The following is a 23,400-nucleotide window of genomic DNA, read 5'->3' on the forward strand; positions in this document are numbered from 1 at the left end:
CGTTGCCTACAAGGTAGTTACTAAGGTAACTGCAAATGCAATCAGGAACACCTTAGAGTTCCGTCAACCAAATGACCAGGCAGAATTCCTTAAAGGCTACTCAACAATAGAACATATTCACACTATCAATGAAGTGATAGAAAAATGTGCGGAATAAAACCAACCTCTATATATAGCTTCCATTGATTACGAGAAAGCGTTCGATTCAGTCGAAACCTCAGCAGTCATGGAGATGTTGCGGAATCAGTGTGTAGACGAGCTGTATGTAAAAAATACTGAAAGATATCTATAGCGGCTCCACAGCCACCGTAGTGCTCCATAAAGAAACCAACGAAATCCCAATAAAGAAAGGCGTCAGGCAGGGAGATACGATCTCTTCAATGCTATTCACAGCGTGTTTACACGAGGTATTCAGAGACCTGGATTGGAAAGAATTGGGGATAAGAGTATAAGAGTTAATGGAGAATACCTTAGTAACTTGCGATTCGCTGATGATATTGCCTTGCTTAGTAACTCAGGGGACCAACTACAACACATGCTCACTGATCTGGAGAGGCAAAGCTGGAGGGTGGGTCTCAAAATTAATCTGCAGAAAATTAAAATAATGTTTGGCAGTCTCGGAACAGAACAGCAGTTTACGATAAGCAGTGAGGCACTAGAAGTGGTAAGGGAATACTTAGGACAGGTAGTGACTGCGGATCCGGATCATGAGACTGAAAGAATCAGAAGAATAAGAATGGGCTGGGGTGCGTTTGGCAGGCAATCTGAGATCATGAACAGCAAGTTGCCATTATCCCTCAAAAGTGTATAACAGCTGTGTCTTACCAGTACTCACGTTCGGGGCAGAAACCTGGGGGCTTACGAAAAACGGTTCTATTTAAATTGAGGACGACGCAACGAGCTATAGAAAGAAGAATGATAGGTGTAACGTTAAGGAATAAGAGCCGATTTGGTGAGGGGACAAGCGCGAGTTGATGATATCTTAGTTGAAATCAAGAAAAAGAAATGGGGCCTGGGCAGGACACGTAATGAGGAGGGAAGATAACCGATGGTCATTAAGTGTTACGGAATGGATTCCAAGGGAAGGGAAGCGTAGGAGAGGGCGGCAGAAAGTTAGGTGGGCGGATGAGCTTAAGAGGTTTGCAGGGACAACATGGCCACAATTAGTACATGACCGGCGTAGTTCGAGAAGTATGGGAGAGGCCTTTGCCCTGCAATGGGCTTAACCAGGCTGATGATGATGATGATGACATAATTTGTTTCAGCCCATTTCGATTGGTCTAATTTTATGGCTTGCATTGCCCTTCTATATAGCACTGACGTTATTGTAACTGGCCTGTACGTACCCGTACTATCCTTATCACATTTGCCTTTGTAGATGAGGTTCATCTTGCTTTCACGCGTCCAACTGGAATTTTCTTCGTTTAAATCACTTGTTCAGTGGTATTAGTTAGTAGTGCCTTGCTCTTTGGACCGAGCTTTTTGATTAGCTGTATCGGAATTTCGTCATATCTTGCGGCGGTCTTATTAGGGACATTTTTTTCAGCTTTTTACCAGTAAGCGTGCTACTAATACTATGGTAAATTTTGATTTCTAAGACTTCTCTGGTGATGTTGAGTCTGTTTGGACCGCGTATGCGTGCGTCAAGGGGCGAGGAACTCAGCGGTGCGCGCGGCGTGCGTCTTCCGCTGATTGGTTGCCGTATTGCCTTAGAGAAAAGCCTGGCAGCAGCGCCCACCGTCACGACACCCGCGGGGTTACGCACGAAAAAGCTTCGCTTCTAGCCGGAGAGAATTCGACAATTTTGCCTCGATTGCCGTCACCTTAACAAATTCACGAAGGGCGTCTCCTATCATCTACGTTATTCGGTGGCCACGACGATTCCCTGGTTTCCGGATGTTGACGTAGGAGAGGGCCACAACAAATCCATCCCGATCTGGTGAAACGGTCGGCAAGGAGGCTCTATCGGATTTAGCAGTCCTCCTGGCTTGGTCGGTGATGTCTTGTGTCAGCGGCAGTTTCGGCACGTCTTGAACTATTGGATGACGTCAGCGTACAGGCGTGACCAGTAATAATTCTCCTGGTCGGAAATTGCCTGCCATTGGATTATTCTGAAGAATGTGTAGAACCCGCGGTCGCGGTGCTGAAGGTACAAACAAGAAGGTAGTTGGCGCGGACTGGCGGGAAGCTTTTCTTTACCATGACGCTATATTGCAACGAGAACGAGGACAAATGGAACAAAGCCGGTTTTCCCTTGCAAGAAGTCGGCAAGGCTTCTGAGCTACCAGTCAGCTCGCTGCTGTTTGGGGAAGCCATCGGCACTTATTGTCCCTAGGAAAGAGTCATCGTCCTGATCGGCTCTCGGTGACGGGTCGGTAGGAGCTCTAGAGAGGCAGTCGTAATCACAGTGTTTTGATGCGGGCTTGTATGTCATGGTGATGTGAAATTCTTGCAGTCGGGAGGGTTCACCGTGCTAGGCGTATTGAAGTGTAATTTAAATTGCCTAGCCAAAATTATTTTGCTGATAATTCTACAAAATCTGTGGCAGCTTGGCATCTGATTGTCGCTACATTTTTAGAAAAAAGAAAATGAGGACACGTAATATGCGAACGATCAACCTGCTTGAAAGTGCTCGAGAGCAGATTGACGACTGGTAAAAGTAGGGAATTTTATACCAGGTTCTGATGCAAAGGACTCGGCACGGACTCGGACTCGGTTAGTAGTGGTGGCATACAACATTAGCGCACCTGATGTGTAACTTGAACAGAGTGACTTGGCGCAGCGTGTTAAAACACAATAAAGGTGCCAGCAGTTATACAGGCATAGCGTAGCCAAGAAAGTAGGGGAAGCAAATATCTTTATCATATGCGATATCTGCAGATCTTCCAAAGCTAACGCAATTTCTCAGGTGAGTAAATAATCATGCAGAAACCATCGACGATGATTGGCAATGTAAGCGAATAGCCTAAACGAGCAAACTAAGGAATGAGTCAGCGAGCGACAGCTCGCCTACTGCCTGCTCACCGACGGAACTTGGTTGCGCGATAGCTCACGCGCAGCAGACTTCTACATCCCTCCCCGCCACTCCATACGCGAGAGCATACGTGCTTTCCCTCGGTGCCTCCCCGCGACGAAGAAGCAAGCGAAGGAGCCAGTGGCGGTCCCGCCATTCCCGCGCCTCCCCGCAACTCAGTTGCGCGATAGCTTACCTGTGACAGCCACTCCTCTCTTCCCTCCAGTCCCACCCCGAAACTCGCTCGCCCGAGAGTACGCGTCCTCAGCCTCGGCGCTTTCTGTCGCCTTCCAATGAGTAAAGAATAGCGCGATGAAGAGCGAGTGGTAGTCTCTATTGTACGTACTTCCCGCCCCTGCCCGAATCTCGGTTGCGCAAGAATACCTACCGTTTAATGGGCCCCTCACCAGGTGCGGTCATCTTAAACTGACAAGCGCAGAGTATACGTTCCGAGATAACGATCGCGTCTTCAATGTATTAAATCACTACGCACCGCGGAAAGATATGAAATTTCAATCCGAACGCCGTTTTTCCTTCTCCTCGTGGCCGCCGCGCTCCAAGCCGAAGCATGACGTACTCGTGTGCCCGCGCCAACGTATTCCTGTCCGCAGTGGGACGGCGCTCGTGGTGACACGTGACTTCAGGAATTATTCAAAACAACATCTGTTATCTGTACGATCTGTTGCTTGAATTGACCGAATTGAAATTTACAGAAATAATAAAACGCACAAACGGTGTGTCTGCACGTTTTTTTTGTTTTACTTCGCACCGAAGCAAGACAGACGCACTTCCGATTTGTCAGCTTGTTCCCACAGTCGTGTGGTCATGTGCGTAGGTACCGAAAATATGCTATTTGCTACCGTGCTCCAGCGCATGATCATGCTCTGCGATCCCCTTGTTCTGCCTAAGTATTCGTGTAGCACTGAATTATACCGCTAGTCATGTTTCCTTCTGCACAGCGCCCAAAATCGTGCGCTGCGCGAACGAGACAATAGCTCGCGCGCGACCCCGTCAGCGGAAAGGCGTAGCGCCGGGAAAAAAAAGGCGAGAAGAAAAAAAAATGAAGGCGGGGCCTGTGACCTATGCGTCACGCGATCCTCGAGGTCTCGTATGGGACAACGCAGGAAAGGAATTTCGCTTGCGAAATCTACACGGGGCGAGTGGAAAGAGCGTGTTGCTTGGCAGTGGAGCCCGCCTGCTGAAATCATGGTTCGGGGAACTGAAATATTTCTATGTCGGCTATTAATGGAGCAGATTTGAAAAAAAAAATATTTGCGGCAGAACGCTCCCTAGAGGACACTTAACAACTTCCAGCGTGTGACCAAAATTTGGTTTGGGGCCTGGTTAGGGCCCTCTAAACTGAAGTTCACAAGATGACATGGACAGTGCACTCAGCTGTGTAATTCAATGTGATAGACTTGTGGTCAAGAGACAAAGACGACAGCATGTTCCAACTCAGGTAAAGAAAAGCGGGAATGGGCAGGACTTTTAATGAGTGCAGAACATAAGCGCTGCTTATTTAGAGCAGCAGGGTGGTGCTGAAGAAAAAAAATAAAGTGCTAGTGAATGCGGTGAGACGTTCGTTCGATGGCCGGATGTGATTAGAAAAGTGCTGCAACTGGACTGTGCCTGCCGTGTATCAGCTACGAGGTCGAAGAATTTTACCAGTTCTTCACAACTCCAGATTTGGCGGAGAGCGCGAACGATGCTACCTGTCATATCAGCATATTTAAATATTAGAGCAGACCTCAGAACGCCACTTGCATTTCTCGAGCTGGTTTCTCTTACAGGGCAAGTCACGTTGGCCTCGTAGGGATATTATATATCATTACTACAGGATCACGTTCGAGGTCGCAAGGCTAGTCCTTGAAAGCTTGCATCAAGATGACCTGTGAAAGTTTCAAAGAACATCCTGGGATTAAGACCTGTCTCCATGGTACACCTCGAATCATCCCGAATACGAAGACAGTGAGCGTCCACACAAATACGCGACAATGAGCATCCACACAAAGGGTGAACCTTTGTGTGGATGCTCGATAACGGTTTTTTAACGTTCACGTGGAGTTATGTTCGTGAGCGATGATGGCATGAAAAAAAAGAGTGTTTTCTTGCCCGACAGACGTCTGAAACAACGTGCACTCTGTTTAGAAGCCAGCGCATTCACCATTTTCAAATCAGCACCAGTGTGCACATGGTTTTTCATTAGTAAGCTTGCAGTACGATTTCTCACAGAAAAAATCACGGAACTCACTATTGGGAGTGTAATGCTATAGTTTTAACTTGTCTTATTCGATGTGTAGAAATTGGTGAGCGACCACAATAAGAGGCTAGATGAGAGTCGTAGCACACTACGGGAAAGTTGCTCTTCATATGTCAAAAAAAAAAGAAAAAAAGAAAGAACGGCAATGCGCTGTGGCTTCAGCAAATGGGAAAAAATCCGTGGAAAGCTCAGTAAAAGTCCAGGTAATACAATAACCTGCGATTGGATTCTGGGGTCTTACATGCCACAACCACAGTTTATGAGGCACGCCGCAATGAGGGACTGCGAATTATTCTTGACTACAAGCCTGCCATTTATAGCGTGCCTCCAATGCACGGGACACGGACGTTTTTTGCATTTTGTCCCCATCAAAGTACCGGGATTTGACCCCGTGACCTGATGTTTAGCAGCGCAACACCATCGCCGGTAAGCTACCACACGCCACAATAACACGCGATCTGTTCTTCATTATAATCTATCGCAATGAAATGCGTTAACATGTATGGTAAGGTAAAGCACATGATTGGCGACCATGGGCCACACATAAAGCAATAGTACCACTCACTATACACTCATTCCCCGTTACCTAATCTCATATGTGTTAAATTGCTCTCACACAATTTCAAGATGCCTTTATAGTTTTGAATCTGTCATTGTTGTTGTCTTCGCCTCTTTTCCTTATCACAACGTGAACAATTTCGTAGGAATGAATAATAGTGGTAACTGATTTCTTGAACACAGTGAAAGGTGGTGTGTTTGCAAATGGCTTGTTACGGGACCTCGATGATGGCATTTTCCTATTCTTCACAGATTATTACATAGCACCTCAGCATTCGGTTTGGATGAGGTAAGCTAACCGTTTTGTATCACAGAGCGGGAGCAGGGAGGCACGTGGGAAGAATAGGCATCCGTTATGCAAAGGGTGTTTCTTGAAATCAAAATCGTGCCTACGATATTAAAACTAAACTTAAAGAGAACTCAAATTATATTCAAACCATGATAGATTACTAGAAAACGAACTCAGCCATTTTTTTATGAAACGGTATCAAAGAAACAGGTAATGCAGATATCAAGCTAGTGCTGTGCGAATCCATTTATATGCGAATAATACTGAAGGTAGCTGGCTTGCCAGCACCCTTTGCAGTTTTTAACAGCGCCACCAGATGGACGGTGGTCTTTGTGTAAGGCAGGCAATAGTGCGTGACGGGAACGTGGGGGTGACGACAACGGCAAGCCGATGACAGAGTACGACTGCAAAGGCTTGACCACTGATTTGTCGTGGTCTGGCGAAGAAGCGTTATAACTTGTTCCCTTAGGACGTGGACCGATTCCAGAGGCGATGGATTACGGGGGAAAGCTGGGACACGTGCGCTTTCATAAGATACTTTAATGTGTGGTACATGACGCACTCGTCCCTCGTCTGAAAGCACAAGTTGGCGTTAGCACAAAATAAAAACGCATGCGTCCGTGGACTAATTGTTCAAGCTTCGGGCTTTTGTGCTGGCAGATACTCGTTCCATCTTATACCTTGTACACGCGCTGTCTTTTTACTCGTGAAATATGCTTTTAAGGAGGCGAGACATGAACCTACGCACACAAAAACAAACTACGGCAATCCCCCTGGTATTCGGCAAATGATGATTGGCCATAAAAAATTGCACTCGTTGACAGTGGCAGTGGAAGAAGAAGCCGCTGTCCTCAAAAGCTGGTAACAGTTATTGCACTAGCGCAGCATCATTTGATACGCGACGGAAGGCCCGTACGGCGCAACTTCAGGGCAATATTGTGCATGGACATGTTTCGAAACCAAGGGTTATCTTCTCCTTTCAGAAGCAAGGGTTATCTACCTCCTTTGTAAGCTGCTGAGGTTGCGTTTGTATTTGTCTTAATTATATAAACAGGCTTTGGCAAATGAAGCTTCTATATGAATGGGTCGTCACCTATATTCTATGAATTATTTAGCCTTTGTCAGTGTAAGAGGCTCAGGTGAATTTTAGATGTAAGCTGAACTGCTGTATTATCCATAATTTCGTAAAGAAATTCAGAAACTGGTCTTACACATGGAACAAACGCTAGTCTTTTAAAGTATGACAATCACCTGACTTTAATCACTGTGCGGCACTGTATACCGCATCGCTAGGATGTCCACAACACAAATGACACGTAATTACACTCAGTAAGTTAAGATTTCTGCCGTCATAAAATTCTGTGCTCAACTTTGACCTAGAGAAGCACTACATGCAGGTATACCTCTACCAGAATCGTGCTATCACACGTTCCCAAGTGGAGCGCGCCGAGCAGCTGGAATTCGGTGCCATCGTCTTAACAGCAGACTCCCCGGTAATCGGCAGTGTGGAGACCGAGGCCGATGACTGGGAGGCGAGGGGAATACGGTAAGAGTATGGAGAAATAACATGTCCTCCATCCTGTACCTGAATGTCGGTGTGACCATGAATTTAGATTGCAACAAAGCTACTAACTCCGAACCGTAGAGAGACATATGCGAAAGTTTGTTACCTTAAGAGAACGGTCTCGTTTTTTTATCTTTCGATATGTAACTCGGCTATTTTGCGTATTACTCACATGGAACAGCGCTTTGAACCTAAGGTAAACATCTCGTTAGAACGCAAATCTTGATGTGCCACTTAAATATAGACATTATTCAACACTGGCCTTATTCCAAAATCCATATTGTCCCCCAAAACAAGCACAGACTGGAACCAACTCCCAGACCATGTCGTTCCCACAACCGATGCTAATGCTTTCAGGACTACAGTTCTTGATTACTTTTTATAATGTCGTTTGGCTTCTTAGTCTGTTCTGTCATGTCCATTTTGTTGTTTTATTGCCGTAGCAATTACAAGGACACTGCAGGCAAATTTCCGCCTCGTCATCGCTGTGAGGTTCTGTGCAAAGTCCAATTGATTTCAGATCGTGTCGCCCCACGTAGGCCAATGCCATAGGTTTGAGGAAAAGCGCGCGAGAGTACACCGAAAAGGATGGTAGCTTGATGCGTGCCATCTTCCTGCTCGCCCAGCGTTGTGGGTGCAAGGGGGGGAGGGGGGGAGGCAACGAGATCAAGCGCTCGCTGAGCGGTACAGGTGGTTGCGCATCTCCCCTTCTTGCCCGACCACGGCTGCGCATGGAACGGCTGAGTGCGGCCCCGCGCGCTTTATGTTGTAGACAATATCAGGCCGGTGCAAATATTAGGCAAGCCGAGACGACTGGTGGCTTTGTGTGCGCAGTGTTTCGCTTGCCTATTGTGGAAGGTTACGTAACCTCAACTTTCGGAGATGCGCTGATGCGAGAGGCAGCGCGAAGCGTTCGCTCCTCGCTGCTGCCACCTTTCATTACGCCAGCGTTATAACAGCTAGCCTCTGTGGTCACTGACTGATGTCTGCTTATGTTTTCCTGTGGGCATGTCACATCAGGCCTTGTAATTTAATTACGAAGTGGATGTTTCCAGAAACTTATATGGCCATTAAAACTAAAACACTTAGTCAGGTTGTCTATTGCCTTGCTGTCGCTATAAGTGCTTTGCATTTCGGGTGAAATCAATTTTTTTTTGTATCCCCTACTCATTTCGGCAATGCTTTGGCCATCAGAGTAAATGAATAAAATTAAATATCGTGTGAATACTTCAGCCCAAAACTGCTCCTTAGTCAGCGCATATGTTGAATGGAGTTATCCAGCTCTATAATGAAGTATCATTATATTGTTGTTAATGCAACAGTGTGCTCAGGTGGCCACTGCCCTTTGTTTACCAATACTGTGTAGAGTCGGCGTACAGCCTGTAGACAACCTAAATACAGTCTACATTTTTAGATTTTGAGGAGGCTTTCCTGAATAATATATTTTCATGATCAAAAAGCGAAAGTAAAGTTCCACTTCATTTTACTGCTTAAAAAGAAATATGAAAGAACGATACATCATGTTTGTCAGAAAAGGTGGCGACAAATCTGTTGAACCAGCGAAAATAATGCATAAGGGTCGGATGACGTCTCTCTTTACGCAGTTTGGCGGCATCGTGGAGGGCAGGTAGATACGATGCGGCGATTCCAAATATCCAGCACTTCATTCACTTACCAATTTATTGCTTGGCGAATGGTGCATGCAGAACAAGCCCGCCCAGAAAAAACATGTACAATACATATGCCTCGAGAAGTTCCTAATATTTAAACTATGATATAATTTCTCTGAGGGAGGTTGCTGTCAGAATTTCAACTTTTGTAGCTATTTATTTATCAAGGCATCGGCTACGTCTACAGCTTTGTTTTGATATATGACGCAGCTGTCCACCTTGCAGGAGCATTACTTACTCAGGGCGTGATATGAACTCAAGAGCAGTCGGCAGATCTCTGAAGAGAGCCATTAGAAAATGCTGAGAGAACTCATTTTCTTTTAGAAGATTTAAGCATGTTTCACGGAAACATGTGAATTTCTACACAAGACAGAAGTCGACAATTTGGGATGTGCCAGGTGTTTCAGTGAACATCAGGCAAATAATAAGAGTCCATCATGCTTCAGACCCCCGAGACTAAGTGGCCTGTGTAAGTGTTCTCCCAGCAGCACAACAGGGCTGTCTAAAAGGGTCATATGTTGGCGATGCCGATGTTCGGTACCTGCTCGACGCCGGCATATCGGAAAACCGCTACTTGACAGTGTTTACCCTACCCTTTCCGGTAGTGCAGGGCAAATTTTTCCACATTATAGAAAGCACCATTATTGGCCATAAGATGGTTCAGCTATTTAGGACTGTTTTTTTGGATTGGCTGCATTTATGGTTTAGCCATTACTGGTAGATAAGAAATGTGGCTGTTCCAATACTGCTTCATAGCTTTACTAATATTTACACTATTACTGGCTGAACTCTACGTCGACCATCAGAAATTATTATTTGGTAAGTCTAGCACGATAAAAGCATACTATATTAAAGTGAAGGAGATAAGCTTGCATAATTATTTTATTTATATAATGATGAGTATACTCGTAGGATTTGCATACCGGCTATGCGTCCTACTAGTTGCATTCAGTGTGGCAAAATCTACAGGTTAATTAAGCAAATCATGAATGAGCACCTACCGCGTTTGTAATGCCACTTTTTCTTTGCTCGCTGTCCCGAAGGATGACGTGGGTGATGAAAGAAAAATCCATGAGAAAGAAATCCTTTTATTTAGGTTATCAGTATCAATTAGCTGACACATCGTACATACTACGGGGATTCCCTAGGAACTTCCTCATTGTCTCCATATGATCATCCTCACATCGGGCTCTTTGTCTTAATTGCTTGTGGGGACTCATCTTCAGATTGATCTGTGCCCTGAGTGTGATCGGTCCGCCACGTCTTCAGAGCATATTAAAGGTCGCGTTAACGGATAGCTAACGCATGGTAGCTCCTCGGAGCATGTTGCTCCTCGGTCGCCCGTCCTCGACTCGCCCGCTCTACTTCCTGGACCTTCACTGAGGTCGCCGTTCATGCCAGCTATCCGCCTGAATGCTGTAGGATGAAGAATCTGGAACGTCTACGTCTACAATCTGGGCTCTGCCTGCCACAACCTCTCCATATCGGATCGTCAGTGGACTCCAGCGGGATCCTTATCTGCTCGTTGACCTTTGCGATGAAGATGTGGAGGATTGATTTGACAACTTCGACCGGGTGAGTTCTGGTAACCGTTGGGACGCGGCGCTGAAGCTGTGCTACGTCTCCGTATATCTCACGGGCGTAGGGAAGATGGCTTTTTTACTGCAAGGACGACTTCACCGACTCCAGTACTTTAAAACAGCACCTCCGACAAGTTTTTAGTACTGCAGCGATTCGCTCAGCCCTCACGAAGAAGACAGTGGACACTCGCAACCAACACCTCGGCAAGTCCTATGCCTCCTATATAGGGGATGCCCTGGTTCTTTGTCGCCGCATCAACGCTTCCATGAGAGGGTCAGACAGAGTACGCCACATACCCAAAGGCATCGGGACTATCGCCTTCAATGTGCTGGACATCAAGAATCCGGCTACCGTCGTTGGTATTGTAGCTACGTGCCAGCGCCTTGACGAACTCGAATCTGTACGATTGCCGCCGGACCGCCGTGAAAAGAACCCCACCGCCAATGCCTCGTCGTTCCACCACCAATCACACGAGCAATGGTCTGCGCAATCATACAGGAAGAGCTGCAGTCTCTTGGCTTCTCGGCAGGTCCCCTTCCTTTGCATGCCTCTAGTACCATTTTGCTTGACGATTTCAAGGAATAGTTGGCGTCCATGTCTGGTACTGCGTGTATGGACCCTCTAGCGCCTAGACCCTCATCAAAATACGCGCATGTAGCCGCAGTTACCCAAGCCATCGTTGCGTCGATGCCTCCAAAACCGACGGCGGTCCAATTGGCTTCGATGTCTCCCAACGCATCTAACGAATCTTAATATCCGCCATGGCGTCATATCTCCTACTAACGTGGACATCGTGGCCACAATCCAGGTTTTTACCACAAGCGTCAGCAAGCCGAGCGTCGCGGACTTGACACACACAAGCGGGACGACCTTGCTGTTGGGGCCAATTTCCAGTGACGTCTTTATGCTCCACGTCCCGGCCGCTCTCCATCGCCACCTGCAACGTCCGAGACGGCTCCTAGCTGCTGTCCGGCCAGGCGCCACTCGCTGTCACCCGCTCGTCGCTCTGTGGTGACACTTCGACCAGAGTCTGAATTTGCCACCGTCGCCCGGAAAACTAACTTATGCAGCTTTTGAAGGAAAATCTCCATTGCACGACAGGACAGAAATTCATCCAGCGGGTCCGCATAATGTGCTATCTGTTTTAGTGGAAAGAGTACACGGGGAAGCATTATTAGACACTGGTGCTAGTTTATTAATTATTCACCGTGATTTGTGTTCGCTTTTATGGAATTTTACCACTCCCTACGATGAGCCTACGTACTCGCTGCTCAAGGGGACGCCATTAGACCTTCCGCCATGTGCACTGATCATGTCTGCATTCGTGGAATTCTGCATTATGTAAAATTCGCAGTGCGAAGTTCCTGTGCCTAGCAGCTGATATTAGGATGGGAATCAAAAGAGGCACGTCCAAAACGGCTCTGGGTCTCCGTGTCACACCCTCAAACGAGAAGTTAGCGGCCCTCGGGATTCACAACACCTTCGTTGAGCTGTCGGACGCGGTTATGGCTTCGCAAAGCCAAACTACAGAACACGGCGGCGGGCAGAACCATCCTCCACCAGAGCGGAACGGCGACGAAGCTCCGTGCCCTCGAAGGGCAACGATCACTCCCGTTTGAGGTCAGAGGCAAGATCAAGGCGAACCCGATACCGAAGCACATGTGTCATGAACTACATGAAGGACGACGCAAGGCTCGCGTCGACAGACAGCGTCGACAATTCAAGGGTGACCAGTACGTAACGTACGTGGACGTGGCGGCGTACCCTGTAGGGGGCCTCTTCGCGGTAGCCGCCGTGAACGGGAGATACAACTCCTTGACCCTCGCGGCCTCCGTCAGGGCAGACACCCCAGCTGCAGCGGAGACCATAGCCGCGGTGCTGGTGATAAAGTAACAAGACAGGGTAGGCAGGGAAGTTCATGTCGTTACCAACTCGCAACAGGCCTGCCGTAACTTTACCAACGGACGAACACCGCTGCTGGCGGCTCAGATTCTATGCCTGAGGCTGCAAGAATCCCATCAAATCACGCAGGCGTTGGGCCGCGCGATCTGGAGGGCAACGAAAGGGCAAACGCCCTAGCTCGAGCGCTAATCTACCGAGCGGGCCAAGACCGATCGTCTCATCAATGCCCACACTTTACCTTCGTGCCTATGTCATCCAATTACAGCGACCGACTTGAGATCCAGCGAATCAACCGCAGCATTTATCATTCCCCTTCCAGAAAGCCCTGCACTGAAAAGGCAGTAGCTCTCAGACTTATTTAGACCAACATATTTCAAAACCTACACAGATAGAGTAAAATGTTCCCACATACTTATCGCGGCATCTTCCCCTGGTGCGGCGACACACGCCCTACACTCTTTCACATCTCCTGGGAGTGCAGGGGCAAACCTGAACACGTAATTTTAGCGGTGGCAGGTACAACTGACCGGTGATACCCTGGCGGGACAAGAAGCTCTCGTCCAGCGAGTACGTCGAGCAGCCATGGGCAGTAGAGTCCTGGAATGAGGACACCACCCACTCGACTTCAAGAGCAATGACCTCGATGGGCCAAATAAATGTTTTCTCTCTCTCTCTCTCTCTTTCTACCGCGGCCGCTTCCATCTGCTGCCGGCAACCTGCTCTCCACATTACCTACACCTCCTATTCGCTTCATGCAGATGACGCAGCACTTCGCTTGCTTGCTTCAGAAGACAGCAAGCTACCTCCTTGCCATCAGCATTGCTGCAATCGCGTCGGATGTCATTGACCAGGGTGACGTGCTCGTACAACCATCTGGACGCTGTCTTAAACGAGGGATAGCCTTTGCAGCAGGGCTAATCCTGTTTCACAACGGCTCCATATTCGTCTGCGCTACTAACCCGACATCCGAAAAAAATTCTCATTCCTAAGTGCACTAACTTGGCTTGCGTCATTCAATCAGAGCCTCTCTCTATCATTGCTGTTGAAACGGCTTCCTCTGATGCTCCTTCTGATGGACGTTCTGCATGTCCCTCTACCCTTGCAGCTAACATAAGCTCCGACCAGACCCCTTTGCAGTCACAACAGTTTCGTGCTTTGCTGAAAAAGCATGAAGCTTTGTTTGACGCGCAGTCCACTTCATTGAGATAGGGTTGCTTCACGACGCATCGGATAGAGACAGGTCGCAGGTCCAATGTTTGACGTCGACAATATTGCGTATCTCTAGACGAGCTGAAATTCACTGAAGAAAACGTCGGTGATATGCTGCAACAGAAGTTAATACGCCACTCCGTTAGTCCTTGGTCATCCCCCATCGTTCAAGTTGGAAAAAAGAACTGCTCTGTGCGGATTCACCTAGAAAACCGAGCACTCAAAAAGATCACGCGCAAGGATGTACGCCCTATGGCGCGCATAGACGATGCCTTGGATTCGCTGCAGGATGCCGAGGACTTTTCGAGGCTCGATCTGGGGGGGTGGGGGAGGGGACATGTTCGGGCTACTGGCAGATGCCTATGCATGAGGACGATGAAGAGAGAGAGAGAGAGAGAATAACTTTATTGAATTGGGGAAATGGGGATGGGGGATTAGGAGCTTCGTGGGCGGTGCCCCAAGTCCAGGGCTCCACTGGCTTCTGCCGCTAACCCAACGTGACCAAGAAGAGCCTTCTGCACCTTCGGGTCTGAGCTGGCGAATTGTGCCTCCCATTGCTCCAGTGTGTTGGTTATATTATACGTAACTAAGTAGGCATTTAAATTTGGCTGTCTATTTTGGCATCCCCATGAGATGTGGTACAAAGACGGTGGTGAGTCGCTACACCACGGACAGACACGCCCGTACATCGTTGGGAAAGTTTTGCTCAATCCTAATAAATTTGGGTAGACCCCCGTTTGAATCCTGCGGAGATCTATTGTGTCTTCCCCTTGCAAAGATGTGTGGGGGGCGCCGTATTTTTTCCGCATGCCGCGCTGGTGAGCAAGAATATCGCGTGGTGCCATACGTGCCGGATCGTTATCATCCTCCTGGCGACGGCTTTCCTGTGAAGCGGCGGGTTGTGAATGGGAGGGCGATGGTTGCTCCGCTCGGTTCGTGAGCTCTCGAGCGAGAGCGTCAGCCCTCTCATTCCCCTCCAGGCCTGCGTGTCCCGGACACCAGACCAGTCTATATGTATTCTTGAGTTCCTTTCCCAGGAGGCGGCTAACCTTGAAAGGGAGACGGCCGTTTATAAAGAAGCGGCACGCCTATTGAGAGTCCGAGATGATGGTGTTGTACGATGGCCCCGTCTGTTCCCGGTCGTTGATTGCCAAGGCGATGGCGAAGCATTCTGCCTTGGAAATAGAGGACGTGATCAGGGAGGCGCTTGAGATTAGGCTAGTCTTGTCATTGCCTATGACAGTGACTACTGCACGCTTCCAGTTGTACAGTTGTACTGAGAGGCGTCAACATAAACGGTGTTCTCATTATTTCTGACGAGTTTGCCTAGCCATTTCACCCTCTCTTCTCTTCGCTTTTTGTTTCTGTCTTTGTGCATATTTCTTGGGACAGGAGCGACCGAGATCCTGCTTAGGATGGGACCGGGAATATCCACCAGTACCTCGTCGAAGTTTTGGGGGTGCGGTGGAATACCCGCCCTCACTAGGACCTCTTTGCCCGATCTCGTCTGGCTAAGTCGGCTTCTTTGTGAAATTAAAGTCGCCGCCTTGAGCTGGGAGTATGTGTTGTATACACCATGAAGAAAGAACAGCGTTTTCAAAACCAGATGGGCTATACGACTTCAATGTAATGTCATTGGGCCTCTGCAGTTCTGGCGCAACATTGACACCATAATGAGTGGCCTGAAGTGGGAGGCTTGCTTGTGCTATCTGGACGATATTTTTTTCTCATCTACATTCTCTCAACACCTCCAACCTCTGGCCGAAATTCCCACGTGTCTTGTCAACGCTGGCCTACAGCTGAATACAAAAAGTGCAATTTTTTCAGCAAGACAAAGTCGTGGGTTACTTTGTGAGCAAGGACAGCATTTGTCCTGATCCCGACAAGGTTTGAGCAGTTCTTCACTTCCCTCGCCAAAAATTCGCGCAGTTTTCTTGGACTAACTTTCTATCTTCACCGACTCATACGAGACTCCACCAGAATAGCTGCTCCTCTGCACAAATAACATGGTTCTGGTTATCGCTTTGGGTTGTCTCCCCAACGCGAATTTGCTTTTACCCATCTGAAATGTACCGTCACCTCTGAACCAGTGCGTCGCCATTTTGATGAAACCACGACCACACTCCTGCATACGGACGTTGGTTGTCATGGCATCGGTGGTATTCTCCTACAGCGAGATAAGTCTTCACGGGAGGCGGTCGTCGCGTACTGAAGCCACGCACTGGCAAACGCCGAAAAGAATTATACCATCACTGAATAGAAGTGTCTAGATGTCGTTTGGTCGGTACAGAAGTTTTGATCTTGTCTTCACGGCTGCCATTTTACCATCGTTACGGACCCCCATGCCTTATGTTCGCTTTCCACGCTCGATAACTTGTCGGGACGCCTTGTTTGCTGAATTTTCCGTCTGCCCCCCAGAATACGACTTCACTATTATGTAAAAATGTGGCAAAAATCACCAGGACGCAGATTCACTCTCTCACTGCCCGCATTCTACGGCGCCATACATTGATTCTGTTACTACCTTCCGCGCCCACCTATCGGACTCTCCTTCCGCACATGTGTCTCCTTAACCGTTATTGACCAAATTCCTTCTGATCAGCATGCATCGCTAAAATCTCGCCAACTCGCTGACTCTTACTGTTGACAGCTCAGGGACCGCCTTCAGGGAACTTCGCGCCCGCCTAACGCCTGCCTTCGGCGACAGCTGATGAAATTTAAACTCGACAACTGCGTTCGCTGTCGCCACATCTAATACCCTGATGGTCAAAGCTGCGGGCCTGTTCTGCCTCGCTCTCTTCGCGTTCATGCTCTTAATGTCTATCGCGACGACATAACTGATGGAAACCTTGGTTTCCGTAAAATGTACGGCCACACCAAAGATCGCTCCCACTGGTCCGGCTTATCCACTAGCGTAGCAAGGTACGTCGCTTCCTGCGCCCTTTGTCAGCGCCAAAAGCGAAGAGCTCAACCAGTCCCGTGTCCCTCGGCACCATTCAAAGTCGTTGCACGGTCCCTTTGCCCCGACTCTCACCGGTAATCAATGAACAGTGACAGCCGTCAACCACCTGACACATTACGTCGAAGCAGCTTGCGTGACTTCGGCGTCGGCTTCTCATGTGGCTGCATTTATACTTCAAACAATAATTTTGTGGCACAGTGCTCTTCGCGGCATCCTGAGCGACCGCGGAAAGGCATTTCTTTCACAAATCGTAGACGAATTGCTCAGAAGCTCCGGCACCACCCACAAGACTACCTCCACTTACCATCACCAAACTAACGGCCTGATTGAGCGCTTTCATCGCGCTCTCTCCGACATGATAGGCATGTACATTCAACCTAGCCAAACAAACAGGGACGTAGTTTTGCCATTCGTGATTTTTACGTATAATACCACTGCCGCCGAGATCCCACTGCAAAAGGCTGGTCAGCTTTAATCAACCGTGGCTATGGCGTCTACCTCGTCGTGTGAACGACGGAGCCCAGTCAAGCCAGCGTCAACTCATAAATTGGTGACACCAGACCACCGAGCCCAGCCATGCGAGAGTCAGCGCACCGACTCTACCTAGGCTCTATGTCACTACCTACCATGTCACTACCTAGGAGAGTAGTGACATGGCCTCACGCGGCCCTACAGACGCCCCGCGGTTGTAGAGTGTCAGGTAATTCTACGTCGACATGCCGGACATTTGGGTCATCCAGCTGGACAGCCACTTCCTTCTGAACAATGTTCCAAGCTCCGGCTGCGTTCCTTGCTCCGGTTGTCATCCCTTGCCCCCGAATTCTACGCGGACTTACGGGCAGCCGTGCTTGCTCACTAAGTCTCCTCGAGCGATCACTCACATCAGCTCTCACCATTTGAACAGTCGCGTCATTCCGCTTCTTGTCGTCCCACATCGCCTGCGTCCACCTGTGCCGATTATCAGCACGCGCTGGCCCCAGCATGAGACCTCTACTCGGTTCGTGAGCCTCTTTCCCAGCTCAAAGGAAGCTGCACGACGAGTCTTTCCAAGGAATTCACTGGGCCAAACATAACCGCTTTCAGCTACTCTGCGGCCTGCCACTCTCCTTCCTTGGACGTTCTCGCAAGCTGTCTGCTTTCCGCACCTCGCTCATAACCAATACAGAGGCTCTCTCTCCGTCTTCACTAGGTGCAAATTCCACTGTCGCAGACACGGCGACGCCACATGCACAACCTTCAATATGCATTCAGCTACCACCGTAACCCTGATGCTATCGACATTTCACTGCAAGCAGAAGCAGGAGAGCCTTCCGATGTTCTGCACTCACATCTACCGTGGATGCATGGCCTACCGAAGCTTTGCAGGAGAAACTCTGCCATCTGGTTTCTTCAGATCGAGAATTGCTTCTATTTCAACAACGTGAGTGACCACCACTTGTGCTATCTCCACGCAAGTCCTGAGCTGCCAGACGGTGTACTTTGTGAGCTCCTATTTGTTTGGGTCCCGGGCATCTACGAGAACCTGCGGCAGGTCGCGATTTCCCACTGCGAGATCAATGTGGTAACCCTGATGCTATCGACATTTCACTGCAAGCAGAAGCAGGAGAGCCTTCCGATGTTCTGCACTCACATCTACCGTGGATGCATGGCCTACCGAAGCTTTGCAGGAGAAACTCTGCCATCTGGTTTCTTCAGATCGAGAATTGCTTCTATTTCAACAACGTGAGTGACCACCACTTGTGCTATCTCCACGCAAGTCCTGAGCTGCCAGACGGTGTACTTTGTGAGCTCCTATTTGTTTGGGTCCCGGGCATCTACGAGAACCTGCGGCAGGTCGCGATTTCCCACTGCGAGATCAATGTGGTTGCGCATCGCTCCTAACCTAAGCTGCCGGTGCTGCCTAGTACATATCTCCCGAATTGCAGGAACCCGACGCTAACAACGACGACACCACCTCCACACTTTACCTTGCCTCCTGGACTTGAAGTTTCCTTTAAGCTTGATTTCAATTGCGCTTCGCACTACGTGGGGGCCCTGTAGCATCGTGACTATCACCTTCAGAGCCGGTGAAAAAGTGGGTTCATGGGTATGTATTGCGAGCAGAGAATAGAACACCTTAACGAGCTCTACCTGAGCGGCAGCGGTAGCGGCCACTTCCGAGATGCCGCGGCACCGTCGCTGGTCGTCCTAATAAACAGTGGGCACAGCAGCTACTTCGATTCGCCGCCTCCCACACTGATCTATCGACATTAGAGCTAGCCCTCGAATAATAGAAAGTGAATGTAAAACCAAAGAAGGCTGGTTTCCTCGAACCTAATCACGGGGCCATGCAAGCGATCACAGTGACAACATCACAAAATGGCTGCGGTGAGGTCGAAGTCATAGGCGTTTTATTTCCGCGTCAGTTACTCTTCCAGAGCACGTTTAAATGTGAAATATTTGTTTGCATGGTCCTTTTAGAAACTTCCTTTATAAAAATATCTTCGCTTACCTATATACCGGGAAGGAGGAGGGGTGGTTCTACGGTCACCGAGGTGAACGGACATGACTCCGTCTTCTACAAATAACTTCCTAGCAATTTCAACCATATTTCACCGCCAGTTTTTTACGAACGGATACGTGAAGTCGAGAGGCATCGACGGATACCTGATTTTTAGGTGGGCCACCATTATTCGCGAAGATAGTGAACTTTTTGTGATCCGACCACGTTGCAGCCATGCTAGGCGTGTACGGCGAACACTAAACCTACTGCGCCGACTAGGACGCGGTGCCCACGGACGCGGTGCCACGTATACGGACTCTTTCCAACGAAGCGGCACAAGCCCACGAGAGAAGGAGATTCTAGTTGATGGGAAGGAAAGGTTGGAGTAAAGTGCAGCGCAGTAACTGTCTCTCAGCAGAGGACACCTCAACCGCGCTGCACAGGGGGTAGGGAATGAAAGTAGAGGGAGAGAAAGTGCACCAGAAACAGCAGCACGCCGCGGAAATGCGATGGAGCTAAAGGCGGTCGGCGAGGCCGAGAGCCTCGGCGAATGTCAGGAGCGCACGTAGTAGTGTCCTGTGTCGTGAAGGGCAGCCCGAGGGGTGCAGGAGTTCATTCACGGTGTCGCACGGCAGGCCGTGCCCACGGTAAACACGGGCAAGAGACGCGCGCGCGAGCGAAAAGTTGGGGCACTCACATAGCAGATGCTGGAGGGTATTGATCGCGCCGCAGTCGCCGCAAAGGGGAGAAGGGGCTCTACGCAGTCGATGCCGCCGCTCGGCGGGCCACAACACAAGCCCACAAAGAGAGAGAGAAGGAGATTCTTGAATATGGGAAGGAAAACAAGCCCACAAAGAGAGAGAGAGAGAAGGAGATTCTTGAATATGGGAAGGAAAGGTTGGGGTAAAGTGCAGCGCAGTAACTGTCTCTCAGCAGAGGACACCTCAACCGCGCTGCACAGGGGGTAGGGAATGAAAGTAGGGGGAGAGAAAGAGCACCAGAAACAGCAGCACGCCGCGGAAATGTAACATGACTCAAGTATGAACGTGGAAGTGAGAGGGGGAACGTGGGAGTGAGAGGGGAAGACATTTCCACCGAATATGCCAGATGGAAGAACGCCGGAGTGCGGCGTTAGACCCCCGAGACCGCGGTGCGAACGCGACGCACGACATCGACGCAAGAACGAACGCGCTCGAAGGAAAGGAAGGTCATAAAAGGAAAGGTTATCAAGGCGGGACGCATGCCCAGACTACCGAAGGAGGAAATCAGAATCGTGGTTCGACCGCAGGGCGGCCTCGATATCGTTAAGGTAGGCGCCCCGAGGGTTACTGCCGCCATTCTCGAAGCCGCCTGCATAACGGGAGAAGAAAGTGCGGAAGAAAAGGTCTGTCCGAATTCACAACAAAACATCGCCGTCGTCAACAGACTGAGACGAACGAATGCGCACCACTACGGCAAAATGCGGCAAATTCACATCCAAGGGAAAGCGCATGAAGTCAGCGCGCACGAAACGGCACCCGACTACCAAGGGAGTAATTCCAAGCATCCCCATTGAGGACGGGCCCCGAGAGATGGACAAGAACATCGTAAAGCCGAGAAACCCACTGGGACTGGCGCCCAAACCCACAGGCGTACTACGACCACGGTATTTACCGCGTTCGACGGACTCAAGGTGGCCAACCTCGTCAGGTAGAGCGCTACACAGCGCTTTGCACGTTGTCTCGCAAGTAAACTGGCATCTGATACCATTGCAGACGCCCCGCCCACCGCATGGACGTGGGCCCAAATCCCGCCGACCGCATCTGCCGGGGCTGAAGTTTTAGCGAACCCGATCAAGGACACCAATGTTCACCCAAGTGTAACCTGTGCTGCGGCGCTTACATGACCGCCGACAAGGCCTGCAAAGCAAGGTACAAGATTTCGTGCGTGATTCGCAGACGACAAAAGGAGCGCCAAAACACAAATAACCAACTAACACAGCAAGACCTCCCGTCCATCCAGCTGCCCAGACCCAGATCCAGGTCGCGATCGCGTGGCCTGTCCAGGTCTCGCAGCAGGCGAAGGCAGAGCCGCGCTCCGACGAGATCCAGATCAAGGGCAATAGGGGCGCTATAACATAAAGCTATTCCAAACTTTTCTGTTCCAATTCTGCAATCAAGCCCTCGGCGATTGGTCAAAAACTTTCCTGCACCAACCCACTTCGCCTGCTTGTCACACGACGTCACGAAAACGGCGATAGCTCCCCATCTGATATGGCGTGAACACACTGACTATGCATGATTGGAAAGAACAAAAGAAAATGGTTATTTAGATTCGACGCCATTTCGCCATTACCCCACCGGTGAAAAGTTTTCGGGCGGCAACCACTTCACCTGCCTGTCACGCGACGGCACAAACCCAAGATTACTCACCACGTTAAGGGACGTGTAGGCGTTATAGATGCATTAATATGCCGAACAATACAGAATTTCCTTCTGAATAGCCTTTAGAATAGCGAGAACGCTTGGTCAGATACAATGACATCACCAAGCACTACCAGCAAGGCAGGCAGGGTATTGCCCCCACCTCACCCAAGCTGAAACGTCACCAGGCAGTTTGTTTGGCGACAACTGCAGACACAAAACTTCCCCAGTCGGCACATTTACCCGCGCAATACCCGAGTGCTCTTTGCAAGTTATGTCAGGCAACTAGGGCGACCCTCTCACAAATGTTATTGGAGAGTGTCGTGTTATATCAGCTACAATGGCAGTAGCTCCGGAGGCTCTTCCGTCGAAAGTGGGCCGGAGCTCTGCGCAGCTCCAACCTCAAGACGCAAGAGTGGGCTGTCCAGCAGGCCCCTGAGGCGGCGACGAGGCAAGGCCTCGAAATCCCCTCATGGGACACCTGACTCCCGGGTGGTTAAACTGCCGGATTTAAAATAAAGTTGTTCTTTAAATTCTTAAAGAAATAAATTCTTTTTTCAAGCAAACAAAAGTAACTTCCTATGAACGAGGGAGAGCGTTTGATTGGTCTGTTCAGACAACCCTGCGGTTGACTGCCCGATGCTTGCGTCGGCGGTTTACGCAGATTCGACGTCAGGAGATTGCAATAAAAACATATTGCAATAGTTTTACGTTATAGGACCCCTGCCAACTATCCTTTGCTCAGGCACAGTTTCAGTGGCTGCCTAACATCCCGTTGCATGTTTTCGCAATTTTTGACCAGCCACCGCAGAAAAAGTAAGGGAGAAAGCGGACCAATCACAGACGCCGGCACCACCCCGCTTTATCCAGTTCTCAATTTTCAGTGCACTGGCTCGGCCCATCGAATCCTTCTCCACTTGAGCGTGCTCCTCGCCTCTTGTGAGCCAATTAGATAAGACAAACCGATCAGTGTATGCCGTGTTATTCGTTTTTAAAAGAAACAAAATTGACCTCCTAGAAACCAGGAGAGCATTCAGACAACCCTGCGGGTTACCGCCCGATGGCATGCTTCGGTGGTTACGGAAATTGACGTCAGGAGATTGGAATAAAAATATAATGGCATAATTTTACTTTAGAGGGCCCCAGCTTCTGTAGACCAGGTTAGCTGGGCGGACACTGTCCGGGGCACCACGCGGGAGGGGGGTCGCAAAAGCACCTAAAGTCCCAGAGCAAAATCAGAAGGCCGATAGCGGCACCTTAGAGGCGCTAAAGAAACAGAACGCGGTATGCGCGCGCTACTCCAAAAAGCTAATACAAGATACGCGAGAAGTCAGACGCGAGCGCGCCGCGGCGGAACAGAACAGACAGAACGCCCAGTAGCCGGTGCCAGCAAGCGTTTCTGATGCGAACGCATCGGCCTCGAAAAACTGGCGGTACAACCACAACCGCTCGAGGGTGGTTTTCGAGAGCCAGGTGCGAGCGGAGGTTACAGATATCAAGAAAAAGCT

General features: G+C 49.4%; 1 protein-coding gene across 1 annotated transcript in view; it reads left to right on the forward strand.

Moving 5' to 3' along the window:
• The window catches only part of LOC142570702 (2-Hydroxyacid oxidase 1-like), a 147,675-nt gene that overhangs the window by 44,793 nt on the left and 79,482 nt on the right, over positions 1–23,400 (forward strand). Inside the window, exon 5 of the mRNA XM_075679050.1 lies at positions 7,518–7,666. Within this exon, the coding sequence (XP_075535165.1) occupies positions 7,518–7,666 (149 nt within the window). The remainder of the gene's footprint in view (positions 1–7,517; positions 7,667–23,400) is intronic.

The sequence above is a fragment of the Dermacentor variabilis genome, chromosome 2 (assembly GCF_050947875.1).
Source record: "Dermacentor variabilis isolate Ectoservices chromosome 2, ASM5094787v1, whole genome shotgun sequence".
NCBI classification, from domain to species: domain Eukaryota; kingdom Metazoa; phylum Arthropoda; class Arachnida; order Ixodida; family Ixodidae; genus Dermacentor; species Dermacentor variabilis.